The sequence below is a fragment of the Oncorhynchus kisutch genome, linkage group LG2 (assembly GCF_002021735.2).
Source record: "Oncorhynchus kisutch isolate 150728-3 linkage group LG2, Okis_V2, whole genome shotgun sequence".
In the NCBI taxonomy this organism is placed as follows: domain Eukaryota; kingdom Metazoa; phylum Chordata; class Actinopteri; order Salmoniformes; family Salmonidae; genus Oncorhynchus; species Oncorhynchus kisutch.
The window spans coordinates 43,064,452-43,083,350 of record NC_034175.2 but is presented as its reverse complement, the minus strand read 5'-3'; the positions used below and the strand labels follow the sequence as shown (position 1 = coordinate 43,083,350).

The 18,899-nt window shown below is 41.8% G+C and overlaps 1 protein-coding gene across 3 annotated transcripts in view; it reads left to right on the top strand.

Moving 5' to 3' along the window:
- The first annotated feature begins 595 nt into the window (after positions 1 to 595).
- LOC109866451 (low-density lipoprotein receptor-related protein 2) overlaps positions 596 to 18,899 on the top strand; it is a 57,098-nt gene continuing 38,794 nt past the window's right edge. For all 3 annotated transcript variants that reach the window (XM_020455133.2, XM_031794858.1, XM_031794848.1), the window contains exons 1-10: positions 596 to 727; positions 9,098 to 9,214; positions 10,970 to 11,080; positions 11,213 to 11,326; positions 11,515 to 11,631; positions 12,271 to 12,414; positions 12,631 to 12,750; positions 12,874 to 13,002; positions 13,540 to 13,709; positions 17,970 to 18,193. In XM_020455133.2, coding sequence (XP_020310722.2) covers positions 619 to 727; positions 9,098 to 9,214; positions 10,970 to 11,080; positions 11,213 to 11,326; positions 11,515 to 11,631; positions 12,271 to 12,414; positions 12,631 to 12,750; positions 12,874 to 13,002; positions 13,540 to 13,709; positions 17,970 to 18,193 — 1,355 coding nt within the window. In that variant the 5' untranslated portion in view covers positions 596 to 618. The remainder of the gene's footprint in view (positions 728 to 9,097; positions 9,215 to 10,969; positions 11,081 to 11,212; positions 11,327 to 11,514; positions 11,632 to 12,270; positions 12,415 to 12,630; positions 12,751 to 12,873; positions 13,003 to 13,539; positions 13,710 to 17,969; positions 18,194 to 18,899) is intronic.

Here is an 18,899-nt window from a genome sequence, read left to right as displayed (position 1 = left end):
ACAATTTTATTTAATTTTTTTACATTTTTGACATCACTCACTGAGTGTGAAATATCATATGTGGATAAAACCTGTCAGCAACAAAAGCCTAGTAAAAGAGGAGCAACAGTTGTGAGTTGTACTTGTTTGTTTGCTTGCTGAGTTAATTAATAGACTACGAAATAAAAGTAAAAAGTAAATAAACAGTAAATAAATACATATTTAGGCCCTAGGTCTTAATCCTTCAATTAAAAAAAAAAAAAACAGATTGCCGCTAGGAATTTGTGAATAGGCTATTTTTAGGCTAATCTATATTAATTTGATTTACTTCGAGAGTAATTGGTTAGACAATGAAATAACACAATGCTGCTTTACTATTTTACTAATGTTGACAAATTCTATCAGCTGTCTGATGGACAACTCAATGTGAAATCACGCGCAGATGAGACAGTCCGGTCAGAGAAATGATGCAGATTCCAGGGCGCGCGGTTTAATAAGGGATTTATCTGGAGTGCAGGGGTTGGGGGAGTGACGGTATCTGGCTTTGTACACGCCCCTTTTTGTCAACTAGCGGGACAAGAAAGAGAGAGGCAAGCAGCAGCATCCCAGTCCCTAGAGCACCTCCATCCGCCCGGCTTCATGAGGAGCTGGACAGAACAGCCGGGACCCATCATCAGAATGTGGAGAGCAGTGCTTGCAAAACTTCTTATTATATTAATTTTGTGTACTTTCCGCTGTCATTCACAAGGTAAGAATCTCCTAAACTCATTTAAACACAGCCTTTATTGTGAACCTGCTATGATATGTTTCTGTATATTTGCCTTCGAAAAGGAAATGTCAACCACTTGTTGCCTAGACAATAACATCTATGCGGTAGTGTGGCTGATTTGTAGTTAAAGGGGACTGTTTTTTGAGGACATGATTTAACTAAAAATGTTGATAGGCAAACAATAATCTTGTTGACAGCCATATTAGATTGTTTGCCTATCTATCAGAACAACAAGCCATGTAAGTTAGCCATGTGTGTGCAATGCGTGGCCTATTGGAATTGTTGGGCACTTTGTAGGCCTATAATAAAAAGTGATGTGCAATTTCTTTAAAAACAAAATCAGATTGTGACAAATCTACAAACTCTTTGGTCAGTTTTTTTCCCAGCCCTACAAATATTTTTTTGGGGAAGCCAATAAATACAGAGTTTATTAATATAGTTTACAATATTTTAATTCTTTAAACAAAACTATTTTACTCTAAAGCATTATTAAAGCTTGTATTGCGCAAAAAGCCTCCCTCAGACAGATTTGAAGTTCTTGGATAACTTTTGCCTGAGCTTTGCCGTTGCTAGGTAACAGACGCGGGCATGTGATTTGCTGACAATCTGTGTGGACTATAGCTACTGGTACAAATACTAAGAGGAACTCAACAGCTTGCCTAGTGCGCAACCCATAAAAATGATAACTAATGACATAGCTGTAATTTAAGAGCCCATTTTCTTTCAAATTCTGAAGAAACGAATAATATATCCGGCTTGATAGATCTGAAATACTCTTGTGTTTTTCTTGTAGGCCTAGTTATACCCTAGGCCTACACTGCTGAAATTGTAATCTACTTTCTTTTTTGCTCAACCCTGAGTATGTAAGCTTCTTAGTGTGAATCAAGCAACTAATTACGCTGCAGCTGCTGCTGCATGAAAGCGACCATTTCTACCTAACGAACAACGGGCAAAAGAGGACATGTAAACAACAAGGGGAATGTTCTTGCAACCTCACACGTAGACATCCCAGGCTAAATAGACTATGATTGTTCTTCATTTTTACCAGCTGTTGAGTTAGGCCTATATAATCTACATTCCAAGACAATACAAAATAATAAAGTAACACAAAATACATGAAAAAAGCCACAAATATTTTAATCAAATGTAGCAATTTAAATGATCCAGTGGCATTTTGTAGTGCACAATATGTGCAAGCTGAGGATCTGAGCGGTCTTGGTCAGAATTAATTATAATATTGAATCAAATCAGGGCTTTGTCAGCATTGTCAAGTTAATAATTAGCAGATTTGTCCCTTACAAATGATGATGTACCAACGATTTGTGTCCTCATAGGTTTAAAAAATCATTCAAGTTTACAGGTAATCAAAGTAATCTATTTCAATCTGCATTTCCATGACAAACAACAGAGCATCATGCACTTCCTGCATATTTTGCAGTTTGCATCATGGCACCTGTTGAGCTCCTTAGAAATGTGAGGCAGGAATGGTTGATTTATTCCATATTCATTCAGCATGTTTGAGAGGAAATTACTAAAAGGGCTTTGGTGCAGGAGGACAGGTTACTTTCGCTAATCCATTGAGCCTAATTTCTGTTGGGTCAGCTTGATGATCTTTTAATGTGTGACAGACAATCTTTTGTTGCTCATTATCAAGAGGCTTTGAAAGTGTTGTAAAATGTGTGTGTCAGCATAATGGATAATGTGACACACCTGTAGGGCGATTTAATGTTACAGTAATGGGTAACAAAGGAACTGGACTTGGTGGTTGAATAACCTCCGTCATGGCTAGTTGACCATCTTTTGCTAGCATGCAGATTGTGCTGTTGAAAACATGTTTTTGCTGGTTAATTGTATGAATATTGGGTGTCTTTCAGTCTCTTTCAAACCTCAATCATTTGCCACAAACAGCCTTGGTCATTCAGGGTCTTATGAGAAACATGTGTGCTTGATTTAGAAAAAAATGGATACAAAGTAAACCAGGATCAACAAGAGGTTCTGTGTCAGTGGTACACACGTTGTATAGTACAATGGGATTTGGGCTTGTCTTATTAGCATTTCCTATTATCTCAAATAGGTGTTTTCAGTTTGTTTCTCTCAATAATTGAGTTTAACCTATTTTTAGTTTATTTGTGCTACAGCATGTCACAACAAAAAACACTTGTGGGTTGATGTTGAAATTTCACATGGGGCAAAAAAAAACCTGGCCAGCATGTGCATACTAAACCTCACACATGCTGTGCCCTTTTCCGGTTTAGGCCTAAATCCTTGGTCAACGGTAACGCTCTATTAGGGAACAGAAGTTGGGAACAGAAGTTAGCACAGTTGGCTTAAATGAAGGACTAATCCTTTCTCATTATACAGCGCTCTCAACCCAGGTCCCAGACTATTATGTGATGCATAGGGTGCAATGTTTAGGCTAACCCAATGCTCATGTTGTGTTGAGTGACAGTCTGTCAGAGGCAGTGAACCCAAACATTTGACCTCCCGCAGTAATGCAATGTAACGTCTCAATTTCTGGTGCTTCCTATATATTTATAGTAAAATGTAGCTTAACACATAAAAAGAAAATCAACGAAGTACAGCTTCATTCCTCCCGCACTATTTCTCGCCTCCTTTTGGACCTATTGCCACTGCCAAACTCCCTTGGGCTTTTCTCTGTTTTGTGTGAGGCAGTAAGAGCCAAAGTCAGTTGTTCAGCAGTTGACTGCATTCTATTGCATTGATTTCCATATGAAATGGAGCAGCAGCACTTCACTCTGACAGGATGGACGGATCCAGCGCTCCACGCTGCCAGCCGTTTTCTGAACGCACATTCAGAAAGTGCGAGGGGACGTACCAAAACAAGGCGGTAGTGATGAAAGAGGCTACACCTCTTTCAGGGGCCCGACATGATTGGAAAGAGATGTTTTGGGGAAGGGACAAAATATTTTTTTGTGGGGTGGGGTTTAGTTTTTTTTGTAGGAAGCTATACTGTATTCTGCATTCTGCTATCCATCTCCATAGTCCCTTTGGCGTGTTGACATTTCCAGTTATGAGGCTTCAGCCCTGCTGGCACTTCCATTGTTCCATTGTGATTTCACAGTGGGGTCTGAGGCATTGGGAGGCATCGTTCTAATGAAAATTCCTCTGCTGCTCCTCTTTGTTTGGCAGTAGTAGGGCTATTTTTCACTGTGGATGGTGTGGGGTTCTCGCCTGCTGTGGGTTTAAGATGGCTAATTAGAAAAGACATGGTCAGAGAGATTAACAAAAAGAAAACAACACCAAACTAAACAAAACAGTCGAAACAAAGACACTAACAAAAAAGTGCCAATTCTTAGACAAACAGATTCCTAATAGTATATTTGCATCATATTGGCCACTTTTCTCTTAACTTTCTCTTAATAGCCTCTATTTTGACCATTGTTATTACATTTAGGCTTTTAAAAATCAATTTATCAATTTATTCCTGAAGGAAAGCTGTAGTTACTCCGATGACTTTAAAAAAAGACTGTGGCTGAATGTAAGAGCAGCTCACATTCATTGAAAAGTCCACTTTAGTCTGCCAGTCACCTTTCCCAGAACTGATACTGTCAGGAAACACTGGCTTCATTTGAAGGACTCAGAAGATTGGTTTCCTTTTGGCGAAGGTTGTTGAAAGCTGTTAACCTAATGTATAGCATACAGGGATTATGATCGTCCCCATTGTTGCTCGGAAGTCTTAGGAGTGTCCTTCCTCTCTTAGGAGTGTCCTTCCTCTCTTAGGAGTGTCCTTTCTCTGAACTTGAAGTCCAGTGATGCCTATTTATTATATTTTCACTCTTAAAAAAAAATTGTTGTTTTGTTGATTAGCTGGTGGACATTGACACGTGCAATCCTACTTCTGGGTCAAGCAACGAGTGATCATGGTTTTATGACATTTTTAGACAAAATGAATCACTATTTTCAGTAGTATCCTTGGAGTTGTCAATACACCCATGGTTTTCTTCTGATATCTAGTAGTATATTGAAAAATTTTACATATTCGGAGTACAATGATCGTAATGGCATGGTGCATGAGACTACTAACTGTCTGTTCAGGGGTACAGAGATAAACCCAAATGTCTTTCAGTGGTGTCACTGTGCCGCTCCGATACTGTATGCACCGTTTGTCTTACCTGCATGTTACAGATGATGCTGAAACCTTCGGGATCATTGCCTCGCAACAAAGGCACCCTTTGAGCTAATGGGGGAGCAATTTTATCATTAGTAAACTGAGCAGGAAAAAGGCTTGCTTCCCAATTGGCTGCTGAAGGAGTTAAATATGAAGCCCATTTGGCTGGTGTAGTTTAAAAGACGTTTGGTGGTGTCGGCTAATTATTCTGAGACAAAACCTCATGATATGAGAAGCCTCACAAGTCTTTTAGTGCAGTAGCACAGCCATGACCCCACAACTCAAGTGGAAGTGATCCATCTTTGAAGTGCCCATTACATAAAAGAGATGATTAACTACTGACTCGCCTATAATAAACTGTCTGCTTACACAAAATGTGCCAACTGAATGGGCTGAGATTTTTCAAGTCAATTCATTACAAATCGTTATGACAGTTTGAAAAGGAAGGAGCATTTCCTTTGGCTTTTGGCATTTGGTTCAGTAGCGGTCGTATTGTAAGTGTTCTTTTTTCACCTGTCAGAGGTTAATGATTTGCCAGACTTGTTCTATAATAAGTAGGCAGAATCATAATATCAGTGTCCAACGATACCACTTTGGCCTTGAATAGCTTCTGGTGTCAATGTCCTACCAAAGGATTCATATCATCAGAACCTGTGCAACCGATGCTTTGCCAGTTGATCTTGATTTCAAACGAGAAGAAGAAAAAGGCAGAGGGTACGTTGGCAGGAGTTTCCTGAAAGATTTCAACTTATCAGCACAAGATCAAATACTAATGCTCAGTAGAATGAGTGCCTTATTTTTAGCATGATGGTGTGGTGGGATTGAATATTCTTATTCCGTCACAAAATTGTCCGGTAGGTATATTAATCACGTTGGTTCATTTTTGTCTGCAACTGACCAGTGTCTTCATCTTTTGCAAGTCCTTATCATGTAACGTGCTCATATGCCTTTGGAATTTGAAGTAATTGGCTGATAGCTGTGGTGGGAGAGAAGCACTACATGAAAGGTTGCGGTAATAGAAACCCAGTGCACATGGTGATGGTACAGCTAGTTGGTGCAATGAACATACCTGATTACAGGCATATTTGCTTTTAGGACAAGGACGAAATTGTGGTGTAGATATTGGGGGGGGGGGGGGGGGGGGGGGGGAGGGACAAACAGTAGATGGGGGGACCGGGGGTCCTTCCTCGTCATTTTATTTAGCATTTTAAAACGTATTTCCTCCAATCTACACAGTTTGACATGACTTATTATGACTCTCTTGAGGGGGATGTTGAGGGGTATTTTGAAAGCACAGTAAAGTGGAAAGATAAGTCATCAAATAGGCAAATATTAAGAAGACACAAAATATGAAGACTGAGTTGAATTATTATGATGTAGATATAATAAGAGTGTGAACATACCATGGACAAAGCCTGACACTTGTGGTGTTGAATGTTGATCCTGACTCCCGAGTCTCCCGACCGTGATCTGTCAGCATCCACTTGTCATTCTACAAGTTTTCTTCTAATGGCAGAAATGCAGATGGCAACGTGGTACTGTGGTACTGTTTTGGTGGATTCATTTTAGCCTGCCAGGGGTGCCGGGTCAGCGCAAGCAACTTTTTGAACTCGATGGAGCAGCCCCCCAAAATATTCCAGCCAATGGGGAAACCAGAACGAATGTACTTCACGCACTTCCTCTTAAATCTGAGCCAAACTGACAGTACTATGACCCAATGAGAATGGGGGGGACATTGACTGAAAGGAGTGGGGGAGGGGCACTAATAGACAGTGCGGCTGAGCGGAGGTGACGCATTGCGTCACCGTGGCACCTACTTCCAGGCTTTTTTTCCATGGGGCAGATTGAAAAATGTGCAGTTTTGTAATGATATTCTAAACATTTTGTCAAGAGGCTGAAAGAAAAAATGTAAATCTAATTTCCTACCTAGAATTCTAAACATTTTGCCATGGGACAGAAATAAAAATGTACTGTTTTATAACTCATCCCATCCTATTCTTAAAATGTTGTCATGAAGATGAGAGAACATTTTGTAATTTTAAAGCTAATGTCCTACTATCCTACACATTTTGACATGAGGCTGAGAGATCATTTCGCAGTTTAAATCAAATATTCTGCAATTCTACACATTTTGCTGTAACTTATGACGTGTTCATATACTATATGGGGGCCCCTCAGACCTCCTGGGGGTGACCAACCAAAACATATTTATGTTTTTTTGTATGATTTTAAATAAATTATTGTGGTGGACGAATCGGGGCACCGATCAGTATATTGGGGGGGATATATTCCCCCATCCCCTGTGGCAATTTCACCTATGTTGTAGAAGTTACAATCCATGTATTAATACATTATGATTTACATAATGATCAATGGATATCCCCATTGACACATTTATATTATGTGAAAATTGTTCATGAATCATTTTCAAAAAATCTTATTGTCCAAATTTGGAAATGTAATGTTTTTTTCTTATTGAGTGTTTTGTGTGTCATTTGATTGGTGGGATGGCAGTGTTAGATTCAAAGATTAGAAATCAATGTCCATTTCATTTGTATAACTGATTTGATTTCTCACAGTGTTGTTTGTTTCTATTTCCATGTCTTCAGTTTGTTTTGCAACTGAGGTGTAAAACCTTTCTCTTCAGCACATATTTGACCAACCAGGGAGTGTGTTTAAAGGTAGTCGAAAAGACACTGTAGACCACCAACCACAGACATACACCACCAACCACCACCTTGCATCTCCTTTAGCAAAGAATTTGGGTTTAAGGGTTGCGGTACCACCTGGTACCACTATGTATTGCAATTACATTTCTGACAAGGAACAGCATGTGCCTTAAATCATGTCAGAGAGAAACAGTCAGAAATGCACATTCCAATTCAGATGGGTCTGACAGAACGCTCTGCCACTGAACTATGCTGCCTCAGTCGATATCTCCTGGAAAACGTCAGGGAAGGTAGAGTGGTGGTACCTTATCTCCTCAGATGCCACTCAGTGAGAACATCAAAAGGAGGCTTGGGATGAGTGTGCTGAGGGTTGTATAACTGTCTGGAGGATGGCTGGCACGCTCATCTCCAGGTCATCTCAATGCTGTTACCAGCATGCTTCATCAATAAGAGACATTCCAAAACACACTTAACACTGTTTAGATGTTTTCATAAGAGACACAAAGAGTTCCAATTATTCATAGGAAGTAGTAGAGAGGGAAAATAAGAGCGGAAAATGTTTTCACATTTCTGACCTAATTAAAAAATACACATGATCATGATCAACTGATTAAGAGAATGGAGAATTATGCACCTGGGGACTCAAGGTATTACAAAAAAGTTTGGTCCAAAATATGGAATGAAGAGAACTTTAGTAGTAATAATGTTTTTTTGTTGTGTAAGAATCATCTGGCATTATCTTACTTAGACCTATTTGGACAATGACACAATTTGCATAATTTTGGCTCAGTTCGCCACCACAATGGATTTGAAAGGAAAACAATCAAGATGTGCTTTAAGTGTAGACTTTCATCTTTAATTTAAGGGTTTTGTCAAAATGATTGTATGAACTGTGTAGGAATTCCATAGCCCTCTAATTTTAGGGTCTCAAAAGTAATTGGACAATCTAACAATCACAAATTAAATTGGGAGTTTTATTACTTGGTTGCAAATCCTTTGCAGTCAATGACTGCCGGAAGTCTGGAACCCATAGTCATCACCAGATGCTGGGTTTCATCCCTGGTGATGCTCTGCCAGGCCTTTACTGCAGCTGTCTTCAGTTCCTGCTTGTTCTTTGGGCATTTTGCCTTCAGTTTTGCCTTCAGCAATTGAAATGCATGCTCAATTGGATTCAGGTCAGGTGATTGACTTGGCCATTGCAGAACATTCTCTTCTTTGCCTTAAAAAAAAGTATTGGGTTGCTTTCGCAGTATGCTTCGGGTCATTGTCCATCTGCACTGTGAAGCGAGTTTTGAAGCACTTGGCTAAATGTGAGCAGATAATATAGCCCTAAAAACTTCAGAATTCATCCTGCTGTTCTTGTTAGCAGTCACGTCATCAATAAAAACAAAGGAACCAGTTCCATTGGCAGCCATACATGCAATATTTCAATACATTTTCACCAATGTGAAAGATGTCACAAATTGTAAACACAGGACTCTATGATAAAGGCAATTACTATGTAGAGAACTGTTGCACTTGTGGTTAAGTTGCTCCTCAATCTCTCTGCAGCTAGTATGAGATGCTCCAGTGAGCAGTTCAGCTGCACCAATGGGGCCTGCATCCCAGGGGAGTACAGGTGTGACCGGCTGACCGACTGCTCCGACGGGGCTGATGAGACAGACTGCCGTAAGTCCCCCAATGTGGCTTTACTTACCTTCTTTCCTCAGGTTCCTCTGGCATTTTAATCAATTTGTAAAATTAATAGGCTCGCTGACTGACAGAATGGCCACATTATGCTTCTTGTTGTCAGAGGTTGATTGCAGATTCCTTGGTGGATTAGTCAAGCTGAAGTCAGCTGCTATTCCATTATTGTGCCGACATGTTAGACTCACACTTTGGTAATTTCCCAATGTCAGAAACAATGCCAAGGCTGTTTGTGGTGCTAATAGAAAACTTACAGTAACTGTTTTTATCCTCCCATTAGCTTTTAGCGTTTTTTCTTGTTTGCGGATGTACATAATTCCGTACACAGCTTTATATTTCAGAGGTAAATTTCCACCATAACTTCATGGGGGAGCAGCCAAGGGTATATTTCACATGTAACCAGGTGGTTCAATAGGGGTGGGCCCTTCTACTGTTAATGAGATTAAAACAGGGTTAGAGCTGCTAAAATAATTATCTGCTAGCAGCAGACTGTTACATTTGGCTAATTGCAAGGGTGTAAAACTTCTTAAACGATCGGTGTCCCGCTAGCGGGACAATTTCCAGTGAAACTGGAGGTTGCGTAATTCAAATAAATTCTAATAGTTATTATGGATTTGAAACATTTAGGTATAAGTCTTATATCGTCTGAAAGCTTAAATTCTTGTTAATCTAACTGCACTGTCTGATTTACAATAGCTATTACAGCGAAAGCATGCCGTGTGATTGTTTGAGGATGGCCCCGCACATCAAAATATTTTTCCACTGGCACAGGTTTCATACATTCACATATAAAGATTAAATATTCACTTAATTTTTGAAAATCTTCCTCTGATTTGTCATCCAAAGAGTCCCAGCTATAACATGTAGTGTCATTTTGTTAGATAAAATCATTTTCTATATCCCAAAAAGTCTGTTTAGTTGGCGCCATCGATTTGAGTAATCCACTCGTTCAATTTGCAGAGAAAGGAATCCGAAAATCTACCCCTAAACTTTGTTTCAACAAGTCAAAATATGTTTCTATTTATTCCTCAGACACCCTAAAATGTAATCAAACTATAATATTTCTTTCAGTAAGAAGTATGTTCAATAGGAAACCGATTTTAGCAGGTGCACAACTTCGTCATGGCGCACAAAAACACAGATTTCCAAGACTGTGTCCTCTTACAAAAACGGTTATTTCTTATTCGTTTTTGAAGTTACAAGCCTGAAACCTTGAACATAGACTGCTGACACCCTGTGGAAGCCATAGGAATTGCATCAAGGGAGCTATTTTATAACAGGATTTTCTCCTACCATATCTATTGTGTTATATTCTCCTCCACTATTTTAACATTTCTACAAACTTCAAAGTGTTTTCTTTCCAATGGTACCAATTATATGCATATCCTGGCCTCAGGGCCTGAGCTACAGGCAGTTTACTTTGGGCACGTCGTTCAGGCGGAAATTTAGAAAAAAGGGGCCTAGCCCTAAGAAGTTCATTAATGCTTGAGTACATGAGAATTTTATATAGGAATGTTTAAGACGACTGACATTTAAAACATTTGACGTTTGACATTTGAGACATGTTTAAGACATTTGACGTTTGACAGGGGAAAGGGTTATACATCTCTTTGAACAAATTATTTGTTTTGGGAATTGATGCTGATTCCTTATATTCCTTAAACATTCCACAGATGGTTTTGTTCTATGTCAGTCTAGTATGATTGGCCTGTTCTGGCATGTTCATTTCCTTCTTAGACTACCCTGAGTGTACAGAACTGAGGTGTGCCAACGGTGCCTGTTATAACCAGACTCAGCGCTGTGACCAGGTCGTGGACTGCCGTGACGCGTCAGACGAGTCCAACTGCAGTAAGTGTCTACTTCTGGCCGTGACGCATGATCACGCATTCAGCCAGACCCTCTACCTGAGCAGCAGAGTTGAGATGAAGAACTTATAAATACAGTCAGTTGCTGAAGGGGTTTTGTGTCTGCTTTCTACAGCACAGCACTGCAGCAGTGGCCTGTTCCAATGTGGCAACGGAGAGTGTGTCCCTCAACGCTACGTCTGTGACCACGACGACGACTGTGGAGACAGGAGTGACGAACAGAATTGCAGTGCGTACCTCTACCCTCCATGCACCATTGCTGCTATCTGAAAACCTTGAGTCTGCAGCTCTTATCTTAACTCCCCAGATAGATTCTCCCCCTAACCTGGACTTAATCTGACCTTTTCTATGTGCTCTCTCTCTCTCTCTCTCTCTCTCTCTCTCTCGCTCTCTCTCTCTCGCCCTCCCTCCATGTAGCCTATCCCGCTTGCAGAGGGAGCTACTTCACGTGCCCCAGTGGTCGCTGTATTCACCAAGTCTGGCTTTGTGATGGAGAAGACGACTGTGAAGACAATGCAGACGAGAAAGGCTGTGGTATGGATGCTACAGAGTTCCACCTCGCCTTCCTGATGCTAGTCCCTTTGGTCAAATCTCTCTTGACACATTTCTAATATTGGACACAGAGCCATGAAAAGGAAACAGTACGCAGGTTCAGTGGAAGCACACTTTAATGAGTGAGAAACGCTGTTGTGTATGAACCTGATTCACCTCTGGTCTCCATGGTTGGTATTGGCTAGGCGCTATGCTTGTGCACCTTGAAGTGTGGTATTCAAATGCCTCTTTGTGGCACAAGATGGCTCAGCCCTCCAAAGAGCTTTAGAATTCCTCCACACTGCTCTGAAGTGTGTTTTTTAGAGGATGGGCTGCAGAACCTTCCGAGCCCCCATGTGACACTCTCAATATTCCCCCCCCCCCCCCTCCCCCACCAACCAGTGATTTAAAGTGACAGTGTTTCTCCAGACAATGAAGTTTGAGCCACAGTGCCCTTGAGTTCAGCTCGTGAATTCCTATGAAGATAAGTCTGCTGTCTTCAATGCATACCTCACACACTGTTGCTGTTTTCGCAAAGCATGAATGTGGCATGTGTACAACTCTGTGGTTCCCTCCTGTTTTTGCTCTCTATTGTCTCTGGTGTGGTCAAAGGCAGTGAAGATGACTTTGTATTCTCTGTAGATGCCATACCACGTGAGTGCTATCCTGGAGAATGGCCCTGTCCGTCCTCAGGCCTGTGTATCCCCATGGACCAACTGTGTGATGGGAAAGCCCAATGTCCAGATGGAGAGGATGAGACCAGCACCACTGCTGGACGCAATTGCAGTCAGTAACAATACAACCAGTTTAACATGCACGCACACACACACACACACACACACACACACACACACACACACACACACACACACACACACACACACACACACACACACACACACACACACACACACACACACACACACACACACACACACACACACTAACCTTTATTTTGAAAAGTGCCATTGGGAGTAATGTGTGTCTGTCTGTGGTTGTCAGGTATCTGGAGGTGTGCCTCACTGAGCTGTGAGCATCGCTGTCATGCGTCCCCCGAGGGAGGAACCTGCTCATGTCCTTCTGGATACATTGTCAACAATAACAACATCCGCTCTTGTATCGGTGAATACTGATCCATTCACTCATTGCCATTGAAAGAACTGGAAACTCAGGCTACCGGAGGTAGAATATGGGATGTGTGCTTTTGACTCATTCAATTTTTTATAATTTTGTTCTTGGGGGAAGACTTTGATGACTGTACGATGTGGGGCGTCTGCGATCAGCTCTGTGAAGACAGGATGGGAACCCATCGCTGCAGCTGTCGAGAGGGCTATTTCCTAGAGCAGCACCGATACTGCAGCGCTAACATCTCAAGTGAGTGGCCGTGGTTGAGCTTCGATATACTTCAACATATCAAACCCATTCCTCCAGGCCCAAAGCCTTCAGCCCCTCAGCCCAGCCTCCTATCTGCCAGCCCCTGCCTGCCTGCTCTGCTTTCTGGTGCATTGTTGCGCATCGAGTGTTGTTTTAGCCAGTCTTTTGCTTCTGTGGACCAGTGAATGACTATTGACCAAGGGACAGACCCCTCTGCCTTTGATCATGTGGTTAGCAGCAAGGAGATATTCTATCTGTTAGTAGTACAGATCAAATGATCTTGGCCATATGGGTTCCTAAAAATGACATCAAATGGATTAAATGAAAATAAAAAAGGTTCTACCATAGATTTAGATTTGAATCAGGTATCGAAGCTGACTGACTAAAATGTATAGTTTTTTATTCACTATCTCTTCCACTCCTGTGTAAAATCATGACTCATTATTTAGGTAAAGTCTAAAAATAAATGCTTCTAACCAGAGATTAGGAAATGTCTGATAGTGTTGTCTTACTGATTGCCTTGTCTACTGTCGGTAGCTGGAGTACCCTCGCTGATCTTCTCCAATGGCCGAGACCTGCTGATTGGTGACATCCATGGGCACAGCTCTCGCACCCTGGTCCATTCCCGGAACAGAGGCGTCGTTGTTGGGGTGGACTTCCACTTCCAACTCAAAAGAGTCTTTTGGACAGATACTATTCAGAACAAGGTAATACTAGTCTTTGAATACTCAAATACTTCATCCAATCCCCATCATGAATGGTTTCCTCTGGCCCTGTTAAAGGAATTAGTGCATCGCTATAATTACCTGTACAGTAGACCATAGTTACAGTCCACAAGATAGAAATATATTGTTTGAGGAAATCCTTGAGTTGTACAGGAACCTGCCCCCCCCCCCCCCCCCCCCTCAAAGGAGAGGGAATACTTTGACAGATCTCTTAAGATACCACCACTGTTAATACTGTACCATCAGGCAGACCTAATGGCTCCAAAATGACTGGGTCATAATGAAGGGGAAGTAGAAAAATATCTAATCAGGAAAGCTGATACAGTCTGATATACTTGTACAATGTTTACACAGCTCTGTGTACTTTCTTCAAACTTTCTTATTTTCAAAGTGATCGTATAGTATTTGTTTTCACCATGTCCACCCTGTTATATGCATTCTTTGGCCAGCTCAAAGGGCTTTGTTCAGTCTCTTTGCTTCTGTATGGTTTGAACCCCAGCCATGAGGCTGAAAAGCAGAAACGTACCAGGAGCGGGGTATCTGTGTAGATCAGCTACCTCCATGGCAGAATGACAGCTGATTTAAAGTGTGTGTGTGTGGGGTGGGGGGCGGGGCGACCACAAACAGGGCATGTGAACAAACTGGGGAGGTCAAACTAGTAGGCTACTTCCACATCTTCAGTTTCTCTTTAAACAGGTCAGCTGAAAATCCTGCTTTTTAGATGTCTGGATCTCATTTCAAATGAGCCAGAGCTGAAAAGAGCACTATCCTTTCCTAGGTGCCAAGGCTTCAAGCCTGAGAAACTGGTGCCATCTTTGAATCGGTAGGGTAGAGGTTTCAGAATAATACCTGACCAGCACCACTCACCATTAGGCTACCTGCCACCCCCAAATCAAATCAATCAAATCAAGAATTTAATAAGAATTTGTTCTTAACTGACTTGCCTAGTTAAATAAAGGTTAAATTAAAAATTAGCAGATGTTATTGCAGGTGTAACAAAATGCTTGTGCTTCTAGCTCCAACAGTGCAGTAATTTTTATTTTATTTTTTATTTTATTTCACCTTTATTTAACCAGGTAGGCCAGTTGAGAACAAGTTCCCATTTACAACTGCGACCTGACCAAGATAAAGCAAACCAGTGCGACACAAACAACACAGAGTTACACATGGGATAAACAAACGTACAGTCAATAACACAATAGAAAAATCTATATACAGTGCATGCAAATGTAATAAGATTAGCGAGGTAAAGGCAATAAATAGGCCATAGTGGCGAAATAATGACAATTTAGCAAACCACTGGAGTGATAGATGTGCAGAAGATGAATGTGCAAGTAGAGATACTGGGGTGCAATGGAGCAAAACAAAAAATAACAATATGGGGATGAGGTAGTTGGGTGGGCTATTTACAGATGGACTATGTACAGGTACAATGATCTATCTGTAAGCTGCTCAGACAGCTAATGCTTAAAGCTAGTGAGGGAGATATGAGTCTCCAGCTTCAGTGATTTTTGCAATTCGTTCCAGTCATTGGCAGCAGAGAACTGGAAGGAAAGGCGGCCAAAGCAGGAGTTGGCTTTGGGGGTGACCAGTGAAATATACCTGCTGGAGCACGTGCTACGGGTGGGTTCTGCTATGGTGACCAGTGAGCTGAGATAAGGCGGGGCTTTACCTAGCAAAGACTTATAGATGACCTGGAGCCAGTGGGTTTGGCGACGGATATGAAGCGATGGCCAGCCAACGAGAGCATACCAGGTCGCTGTGGTAGGTAGTATATGGGGCTTTGGTGACAGAACGGATGGCACTGTAATAGACTGCATCCAATTTGCTGAGTCGAGTGTTGGAAGCTATTTTGTAAATGACATCTCCGAAGTCAAGGATCTGTAGGATAGTCAGTTTTACAAGGGTATGTACAAGGGTATGTAAAGCATGGCAGCATGAGTGATGGATGCTTTGTTGTGAAATGGAAGACAATTCCAGATTTAACTTTGGATTGGAGATGCTTAATGTGAGTCTGGAAGGAGAGTTTACAGTCTAACCAGACACCTAGGTATTTGTAGTTGTCCACATATTCTAAGTCAGAACCCTCCAGAGTAGTGATGCTAGATGGGCGGGCGGGTGCGGGCAGTGATCGGTTGAAGAGCATGCATTTCGTTTTCCTTGCATTTAAGAGCAGTTGGAGGCCATGGAAGGAGTGCTGTATGGCATTGAAGCTCGTCTGGAGGTTTGTTAACACAATGTCCAAAGAAGGGCCAGAATTATACAGAATGGTGTCGTCTGTGTAGATGTGAATCAGAGAATCACCAGCAGCAAAAGCGACATCATTGATGTATATAGGGAAACGAGTCGGCCCGAGAATTGAGCCCTGTGGCACCCCCATAGAGACTGCCAGAGGTCCGGATAACAGGCCCTCTGATTTGATACACTGAACTCTTTCTGAGAAGTAGTTGGTGAACCAGGCGAGGCAGTCATTTAACAAACCAAGGCTGTTGAGTCTGCCGATAAGAATGCGGTGATTGACAGAGTTGAAAGCCTTGGCTTGGTCGATGAAGACGGCTGCACAGTGTTGTCTTTTATCGATGGCGGTTATGATATCGTTTAGGACCTTGAGCGTGGCTGAGGTGCACCTATGACCAGCTCGGAAACGAGATTGCATAGCGGAGAAGGTACGGTGGGATTCGAAATGGTCGGTGATCTGTTTGTTAACTTGGCTTTCGAAGACTTTAGAAAGGCAGGGTTGGATAGATATAGGTCTGTAACAGTTTGGGTCTAGAGTGTCTCCCCCTTTGAAGAGGGGGATGACCGCGGTAGCTTTCCAATCTTTAGGGATCTCAGACGATGCAAAAGAGAGGTTGAACAGGCTAGTAATAGGGGTTTCAACAATTGCGGCAGATTATTTTAGCAAGAGAGGGTCGAGATTGTCTAGCCCGGCTGATTTGTAGGGGTGAAGGAGAAATGGGGGAGGCTTGGGCAAGTTGCTGTGGGGGGTGCAGAGCTGTTGACCTGGGTAGGGGTAGCCAGGTGGAAAGCATTGCCAGCCGTAGAAAAATGCTTCTTGACATTCTCGATTATCGGCCTCCCGGGTGGCACAGTGGTCTAAGGCACTGTATCGCAGGGGAGGGTTTGGCCGGCAGGGATATCCTTGTCTCATCGCTCACTAGCGACTCCTGTGGCGGGCAGGGTCCAGTGCACGCTGACCAGGTCGCCAGGTGTACGGTGTTTCCTCCGACACATTGGCGCGGCATGCTTCCGGGTTGGATGTTCATTGTGTCAAGAAGCAGTGCAGCTTAGTTGGGTTGTGTTTCAGAGGACGCATGGCTCCCGACCTTCGTCTCTCCTGAGTCCGTACGGGAGTTGCAGCGATGAGACAAGACTGTATCTACTACTAATTGGATACCACGAAATTGGGGAGAAAAAAGGGGTAAAATTAAAAAATATATATATATTATCGTAGATTTATCGGTGGTAACAGTGTTTCCTAGCCTCAGTGCAGTGGGCAGCTGGGAGGAGGTGCTCTTATTCTCCATGGACTTTAAAGTATCCCAGAACTTTTGGGAGTTTGTGCTACAGGATGCAAATTTCTGTTTGAAAAAGATAGCCTTTGCTTTCCTAACTGCCTGTGTATATTGGTTCCTAACTTCCCTGAAATATCTAACAAGTAATATCTAACAAATTACACAATATATACCCAATACACACAAATTTACCGTAAGTAGGAATGAATTAAGACTATATACATATGGACGAGCGATGTCGGTAAAAACATGCGAGATGTGTAATGCAAGATATGTAAGCATCATTAAGTGAATGAGATACTGTAGAATAGTATAGAAAACAGTATATACATACGCGATGAGTAATGTATGATATGTAAACATTATTAAGTGAATGAGATACTGTAGAATAGTATAGAAAACAGTATATACATACGCGATGGGTAATGTATGATATGTAAGCATCATTATTAAGTGAATGAGATACTGTAGAATAGTATAGAAAACAGTATATACATACGAGATGAGTAATGCCAGATATGCTACTAGACAGACAAGATGGAAGTCAGACAAGCAACCAAAACCCAGCCTTAATAATAGTCATGTCCTTCTCATTTTATGGGTATTGTGGTGACATATCCCATCCCTGTTTCTCGGTATGTCTCTTTTTTATTTCTCCATGTCTTTCTGGAGCTATAACCACCAAAAGGGCTAATCTCTTAAAAACAATCCTTTCTTTTGTGGGCAGGTTTTTTCGGTGAGTATGAACGGTTCCAATATGCAGGTGGTTTTAAATGTATCAGTTGACTACCCTGAGAACCTGGCCGTGGACTGGGTGAACAATAAACTGTATATGGTGGAGGCAAGCGTCAACCGGATTGACATGGTGGATTTTAACGGGAGTAACCGGGTGACGCTGATCGCAGAGAATCTGGGAAACCCCAGAGGGCTGGCCGTGGACCCAACTGTGGGGTGAGTAGAGGGGACCTCCCCATCCTCCATCCCTCCATCCCTCTATCTCGCTGATTCTCTCTCATGCTGCACCGGTAGGAAGTAATAAGGGTGAGAGATTAGAAGATTGTCCTGGGGGATTAGTGAGCAGTATTAAAAGTGATGAGCCTAATTGTAATCCAATAGTACTGCTCGAGAGGGGAGACTGGGCCAAGTGGCTCCAGGTAAACTAGTAAGTGATAATAAATGTAGACACTTGTTCTACCTTGGTGGGATTTAGGGCTGGCCCACCTGTAGACCCAGAGACAAAGACGGTAGAGGATATACAGTATCTGTTTCAGATTCAATTAAAAAAGGAAATCTGCTTATGTCTCACCTTTTGGTAGGCCTTTCCTGCAGTCAAATTACCTAGTGGCCTCGTGTGAAATGTTAGTAATATTTTTCGTAATTTCATAATTAATAAACATACTTTTTTTAAAGCCGCCAAAAATTCTGTGTTTCTATGTCCAGCAGTTTTGTTATATTTCACTTTTCTGTGATATACAGTTGAAGTCGGAAGTTTACGTACATTTTAGCCAAATACATTTAAACTCAGTTTTCACAATTCCTAACATTTAATCCAAGTAAAAAGTCCCTGGTGGCTTCTTCCTTGCTGAGCAGCCTTTCAGGTTATATTAATCTAGGACTCGTTTTACTGTGGATATAGATACTTTTGTACCTGCTTCCT